Source organism: Otolemur garnettii, unplaced genomic scaffold, assembly GCF_000181295.1.
Source record: "Otolemur garnettii isolate 467f Iridium unplaced genomic scaffold, OtoGar3 scaffold00014, whole genome shotgun sequence".
In the NCBI taxonomy this organism is placed as follows: domain Eukaryota; kingdom Metazoa; phylum Chordata; class Mammalia; order Primates; family Galagidae; genus Otolemur; species Otolemur garnettii.
The window spans coordinates 26,604,490-26,612,092 of record NW_003852409.1 but is presented as its reverse complement, the minus strand read 5'-3'; the positions used below and the strand labels follow the sequence as shown (position 1 = coordinate 26,612,092).

General features: G+C 40.3%; 1 protein-coding gene across 4 annotated transcripts in view; it reads left to right on the top strand.

Annotated features, from left to right (window-relative positions):
• The window catches only part of DENND1A (DENN domain containing 1A), a 528,338-nt gene that overhangs the window by 278,906 nt on the left and 241,829 nt on the right, over window positions 1-7,603 (top strand). For all 4 annotated transcript variants that reach the window (XM_012802455.2, XM_012802453.2, XM_023510504.1 and 1 more), the window contains exon 9: window positions 3,752-3,862. In XM_012802455.2, the coding sequence (XP_012657909.1) occupies window positions 3,752-3,862 (111 nt within the window). The remainder of the gene's footprint in view (window positions 1-3,751; window positions 3,863-7,603) is intronic.

Genomic DNA, 7,603 nt, shown 5'->3' with positions numbered 1-7,603 from the left:
CCCCTCCTGTACCTCTCACACTAGAGTTGGGGTGCCCCTCCTGTACCTCTCACACTAGAGTTGGGGTACCCCTCCTGTACCTCTCACACTAGAGTTGGGGTGTCCCTCCTGTACCGCTCACACTAGAGTTGGGCTGCCCCTCCTGTACCGCTCACGCTAGGGCTGGGGTGCCCCTCCTCTATCTCTCACACTAGGGCTGGGGTGCCCCTCCTGTACTGCTCACACTAGGGCTGGGGTGCCCCTCCTCTATCTCTCACACTAGGGTTGGGGTGCCCCTCCTGTACTGCTCACACTACAGTTGGGGTGCCCCTTCCTGTACTGCTCACACTAGAGTTGGGGTGCCCCTCCAGTACTGCTCACACAGGGGTTGGGGTGCCCCTCCTGTACCGCTCACACTAGAGCTAAGAGTAATTTTCAGTCACTGTTTCCTTCACTCACTGATTCATTTTCTAACTGACAGATGACGGGATTTGTAATTTTACCCAAAAGGACCTCAGTCTCGTGACCAAAGTATACTTAAAACTGAATTATTGGCTGGGTGTGGTAACTCAGACCTATAATTCCAGAATTCTGGGAGGCTGAGCAGAGAGAATCGCTTGAGCCCAGTAGTTTGCAGTGAGGTCTGACGACACCTGCATTCTATCCCAGGCAACAGGTGAGGTCCTGTCTCAAAGATAAAAACAAACTGAATTATTATAAGGTGGGAACAAAGTACCATGGAAGCAGAAAGGAAAGTTGATTGTTGCATTGAGGAAGTCTTCGGGGACCAGGTGGCATTTCACCTGGGTCTAAAATGGATGTCCTCAATGAAGAGAAAAGCATTCTCAGCAGAGGGAACAGCAGAAGTAAAGGCCTGGGGGTACGAAAAGTCATGGCAGGTCTGAGAAATCGAGGATTGGTGTGGCTCAAGCTACTGCGCGCTTAAAGGCAGGAGGGCGATCCCTGTCTCCCAGGGGTGGGAACTGCAGGCATTCCCTGCAGCTGCTCCCAAGGCCCCACTCTGCCCTACAGGTGCTCCCAGGGCTGAGCGAGGTTCCCAGGGCTATTGGCACTCCACCCACTCGCACCCGCTTAGGCGGGTGGCATCCCAGAAGGAAAGAGGCAGTGGAGGAAGCAGATAAGAAAGACAGCTTCTGTTTAGACACAAATATCTTGGTAATCAGCACAGATGGGATGAGAAATACCAAAAAAAGTACATGACAGTTTAGAGAGAATTTGGCTAAATGTTACATATTTTTAACGTACCTGTGTAGGGTTTTTGGAACAAGCACCTGAATCCCTCAGAACGTGATTGGAGATAGGAGGCATGCCTCAATCAAATGGTGTTTTTATTTCAGAAATGTTCCCTTCCCCATCCACAAAAGTATCCATGTGATTTTTTTTTCTTCCACCAAAATAAGGCACAAGATTTGTCTCTGACGCTGTGTCTCCCTATTTGGACGGCAAGCTGTGTAACATATTTCTCCCCAGCGTGAAGCTTCTTGGCAGACTCTTGAGGCCACGTTTTGGTGGCTTCAGAGTTATCTTTGGATCTGTCAAAAGTGCTAATGGGCTTTCTGGCCTTCTTTAAGCTCCTCATTTCTATTTTCTTTTTACTTCCATCCTCTCCTAAAAGAAAAATTCATGTAATTCATCAGCAGTTAAGCTTTTACTGAAATGCTCAGCAAAGGGCCTCGTTTTTGTTTGCAAGGAGAGCTCTGCCATGTCACAGTCTTCAGCACAAACCTCACCCTGACATCATTAGCTCAGCGTTCCTCAGTCCACTGGGCAAGATACGCTGGTTGCCTTCTTCAGGCTGCCTTTGGCATTGTGTTGTTTTTTCATTGGGTTTGTTAAGAGGCAAGTTGATGCTGTGGTTAGAGTATGAGTTTTAGATTCGGGCGACCTGGTTTTGAAACTTGGCTCTGCCCTTTCTAGCTGGATGACCTTTAGAAGACTACTAAACCTTCCTGAGCCTATTTTCCCGTCTATAACATGGAGGTGATAATGCCTATCTCAGGGTTGTTGAGAAGATTAGAGAGAACACAGGTGAAGTACCTATTGCCTGGCACATAAGGATTACTCAGGAATTAGGGTAACAGTAATTTTTAACAGAAAAATGTCCCCCTTTGTTTAGGCATATTTGATCTCTTTTTTTTCCAAATACAATTTTTGCCTATAATTTTGAGTGGTATAAAAAAAGGGTCCAAGATTAGAAACAGACCCACCCAGGACTGAACCATGTCTTATCCACTCACTATGTGTGACCTTTGTCGAGTTAGCTTGTTTCTCTGTGCCACTGTTTTGTCCGCTTTATGTAGGGATAATATCTAATTCAAGAAGTAGTTTCAAGATTAAGTGAAATAGTGTAGGTAAAGTCTTGTACATGGTAGATGTATTTAAGAGGGACTATTTCATGTAAGGAAAAGCATATAGGCTGTGAAGTCAGATCTGACGCCACTGGTTAAGGCTTAATTTGTTCATCTCGACATTGGAAAGAATAATACATCATTGGATTTGTGTGAAGATTGCATAAGATTACACCTGTGAAGTGTCTGTTACAGTGGCTGGCAGTTGATAAGTAGTTAGTATGGAACTATTAATTCACTTGCTTTTTATTTATAAAGGTTTATGGTTAACTGGGTACTCCAGCCAAACAATAATCAATCATAAGATAAGTGCCCATTCTTACTCCCAGCCCATAATATTGTTGAAAAGCACTTTATGCTATTTTGCATGTAAAATCTACCTGGTTCACTTCAACTTATGGGTTATAGATCTTTAATCATTATAAACTGCAAGCCCTGGCAATAGCGTTCCTTCCCTCCCCAACCCCTTTCATTTTCAGAGGATTATATTGTGTGGTATTGAAAACCTTGCTGAGGTTAACATTGAGGAAATTAGCATATTCATGTGTATTATTAAAGTCAGGTGGGTATAGAAAGGGTTGTATAAATGAAACACATTACATTTTCTCTGCAATCTGAAGAGTACCAATCTATAGTACTAATTAAAAGAATGAGACCCAGGCTACAGAGAAAAGCTGGTTAAAACATGGCTTTGTCACAACTTGCTGCTGTTTGTCTTCAATTTTTTTCCTCCTTTGAGTGAAATACCTGGAAATTGTAAATCTTTGAAATTGCTTTAATTCCAGCTGAGCCATTTTAGTGAATGTAAACTGTGAAGGAGGGGAGCACCAGCAGGGATGACAGGGAAGGAGCACATCCAGCCTTTGCGGGTGGTGTCCCCTGCACAGAAACGGGCTCCATGCCAGAAGCATCTGGTCCCTGGGGTACTTGCTTTTGCATAGACGTATGGCACATTCCATCCAAAAGGTTCTGGGATCTGGGGTCTGAAGCTCTGAGCAGCAGTCCTGCTGCTGTCTTCATTGCTCATTAGACTGTTTGAACTTGGCAAAACTCTCTGAGCCTCAATTTCCTCATTTGTAAAATTGTAGAATTCCTGTTCTGCTCACCTTTTAGAACGACCATAAGAACAGACATGGCACCATATATGACCTTGTGTCGTAAACTGTGATCCCACACAAAGATGGGACCGCTCAGGCTCCCTTCTCCCTAAGGACCCTTCCAACTTTACATTTTATGATTTTATACATGAGTGGGATTTGGTTTCCCGGGTAAAAAAGCATAGGGCAGGAGAAGCAGCAAGTATGCTTTCTGATTATTTTCTGTTTCTCATGCTTTTATTAGGTACTGTTTGTAATAAGAACAAACAAAGTAAGCCACAAACCTTGCCTTCTTCTTTCTCCTAGAGAAATCTGACAGAATATTTTGTGGCTGTGGACGTGAACAACATGTTGCATCTGTACGCCAGTATGCTCTACGAGCGCCGGATCCTCATCATCTGCAGCAAACTCAGCACTGTGAGTAGACAGTCTTGACACAGGCTTTTTAATGACTTCATTTTAATTGAAGGATCTATCTGCAAGATTAAAGAAAATTTAGAAAAAGGAATCAGCGATGATCCCCTTATATGGTAACAAGTCATTTTCATTAATTATTCATGTTTTTTACAGTGCCAATACACATTTCACTTATTCTTAGTCTCACAATCAATAGCTTTCCATTCGATTATGTGCTATGAACATTTTGCATATTTCTACATAAGCTTCCTTTATTGTCATTTTTAAATGTGTACACCATGCCACATTATTTTGATAACTTCATCATTTACTAAACCTTTCTTTTCTTTATGGCCATTTAGGTTGTTCACAGTTTAATCCTTCAGTAAATAATACTGCAGTGAACATCTTTTGACTAATATAGTCTATAATCTAAGGAGAAGGACATTAAATCAAAAGACTACCAGATTGCTTCCCAAATAGGCTATGGTGTTTGAAGTAAATGCTGTCAGCTGTATGTGAGTGTACCAGTTTCACTGCATCCTTGCTAGAATTATGTCTGCATGTTCATGCGTGTGTTTTAATTTTGCTAATAAAGTAGATATAAAATGGCCTTTCAGGTTTGCTTTAATTTTAATTTCTTTGGCTAGAGGCAATCGAATATTTTCCATAGGAAATATTCTCTTACTTATATTTTTTCAATGTCTTTTTTTTTGAGACAGAGCCTCAAGCTATCCCCCTGGGTAGAGTGCCATGGCATCACAGCTCACAGCAACCTCCAACTCCTGGGCTCAAGTGAGTCTCCTGCCTCAGCCTCCCAAGTAGCTGGGACCACAGGCGCCCACCACAACGCCTGGCTATTTTTTTTTGGTTGCAGCCATAATTGTTGTTTGGCGGGCCCGGGCTAGATTTGAACCCACCACCTTAGGTGTATGTGGCTAGCACCTTAGCCACTTGAGCCACAGGCGCCGAGCCTCAATGTCTTTTAACCATTTATTTTGTTAGGGATCTCAATGTGTTTCTTATAAATTCAAATAAGCTCTTTATATAGAGCAATAACTTTTGTTTTATTTATTTAGAAACAGAGTCTCACTTTGTCTCCCTGTGAGTGCTGTGGTGTGATAGCTCACAATAACCTCAGACTCTTGGACTTAAGCAATTCTCTTGCTTCTGCCTCTGGAGTAGCTGGAATTATAGGCACCTGCCTATAATGATAATAGCCAGCACAATGCCTGGCTATTTTTAGAGACTGGGTCTTACTCAGGCTGTTCTTGAACTCCTGAGGTCAAGCAATCCATCTGCCTCAGTCTCCCAGAGGCTAGGATTACAGGCATGAGCCACTGTACCCGGCCATCTCTTCCTGTACTTATAGTATAAATATTTGTCATATTCTTTTCATTTCAGCTTTTTACTTGCTATGTATAGTTTATACTTTTCCCAATGTTTTATTATGCAAATGTTCAAGTTTTATAGAAAGTTTCGGCTCGGCACCTGTGGCTCAAGTGGCTAAGGCACCAGCCACATACACCTAAGGTGGCGGGTTCGAATACAGCCCAAGCCTGCCAAACAACAACGAAGGCTGCAACCAAAAAATAGCTGGGCGTTGTGGCAGGTGCCTGTGGTCCCAGCTACTTGAGAGGCTAAAGCAGGAGACTCACTTGAGCCCAGGAGTTGGAGGTTGCTGTGAGCTGTGATGCCACAGCACTCTACCCAGAGGGACAGCTTGAGGCTCTGTCTCAAAAAAAAAAAGAAAGTTTCAATCTTTTTACTATAAATGCTGATATAATTCCATCTAGATTCTACCAGTAACACTTTCCTACAGTTGTTCTGTCACATATTTATCCATCTATCTATCCTTCATTCCACCCATCAATCCATCTTATTTTTTGATCCATTTCAAAGTAAATCACAGACATCACTATATTTCCCCCTAAATAATTAAATATCTTTGCTGTATTTTTATTGTTGACTTTTTTAGGTAAAACTTGAGTATAGAAACTGGGAATAGAATAAATGCCTAACAAACATCTCTCTTTGATAGTGATACCTTTTTATAGTGAGGAGTTCCATAATGAAGGGACAATGTAAAAAATCAGTTATATTTTTACCTATGACTAAAAATAACTTCTAATAATGAAAACTTGGTGAAACTCTTAAAAGTTTTCTTTGTAGTTTCCATCATAACTTTATTATTTTCTTTGGTTATTGATTCCTTGTTAAGCACTCACTTTTTTTTTTTTTTTTGGTTGCCTGCTATGAACTACAGTACACAGTAGGTGACAAGCATGACCCTTGACCTCAGGGTAAAAACAGCCTATAGCAGACCTCTTGCTTTTGTTTTGCCTTTTATTTCACATTATAATTGCTGTTCAGGGCATGAACACCCAGACTGAATTCAGAACCAGAATATTAACAACCAAATTTATCCTCACCTCTTTATGAGACCAAATGGAAGGAGGGCACATCTGGAAGTCTCACCCATAAATAGTTACTGTTGCTTTGGTCATCAAACCTTAGTTAAAAACAAAACAAAGAAACAAGGCATCATCTCAGTATAATTGAATTCTCTATAATCTGATCATGGTATTTTCAAGCCCTTAATATGTGCCAGGTTGCTGTTCTGAGCACTCTGTATGTATTAACTCATTTGATGTATCCTGTAGGTTTGGTGGGTTCTGTTACTACCTCCGTCTTACAGATAAGGTAGATTGTGCTTTCTGTATGATTTGGTACACGCAAATGTAGTGGATTAAACACACAGAGTTATTTCTCCTTTTCAACACTGAAATGAAATAAAGAATAATAAACCTATAAACCTAAAGAAGAGATACAGCAAAGATTTAAAAATAGTAAGAAAATAATGTTTTTTTACTTAAGGCTAATAATTGAAAAGTAAGATGAGATACAACAATAGTATTTGCCAAAGTTGACTTAAGAAGAAATAGAAAAATTGAATAGGTCATTTCATTTATAGAAGTGGAATCAGTAATTTAAAACATTTTTCCAGATAAGACATTCAGCCTGGATGGTTTTATAGTCAATTTTTATCAAACATTTCAAAGAAGAACATTTCAATCTTGGACTCCTTAAGAGTCTAGAATAAAGAGGGAATACAACCTACTTTTCTTGTGGCATTTCTATAACCTTGACGTTCAGCAATACAAGGAGACAGTATAGGAAAGAACAATTATCAGCCAATGTCACTCATTAAAGTAGGTGTAAAAATCTGAAAATACTAAACAAATATATAAAAACACAAAATTCATAATGACCGAGTTGGGTTAATTCTAGAAATGTAAAGTTAATAATTCTAAAAAAATCTCTTAATATAACTTACATATTAATATATTAAGAAGGAAACACAGTCACCAATAGATGCAAAAAGACTGAACCATGTTCATGAATTAGAAGACTTAATATCTTGAAGATGTTGTTTTATTCTAAAATGGTCTATATATTGAATAAAATTCTGTTCAAAATCCTAATAGGATTTTACATAGTACCTAACAAACTGATTCTAAAATTAATGTGGAAAGCCAAAGAAAGAGCCAAGACATGCTTGAAGGAAAGAATGATGTGCAAGCTCACTTTATCAGGTACCAAAATTTTCTCTAAAGCTATAGCAGTCAAGATGCTGGCTCAGGGATACACAGACTGACGGAACATAGTAGTGAGCCCAGAAACAGACCACATGTACATAGGTTCTTACTGTACGGTGGAGCTGACATTGTAGAATCTCTGGGGAATGCGTGGACTTTTTGA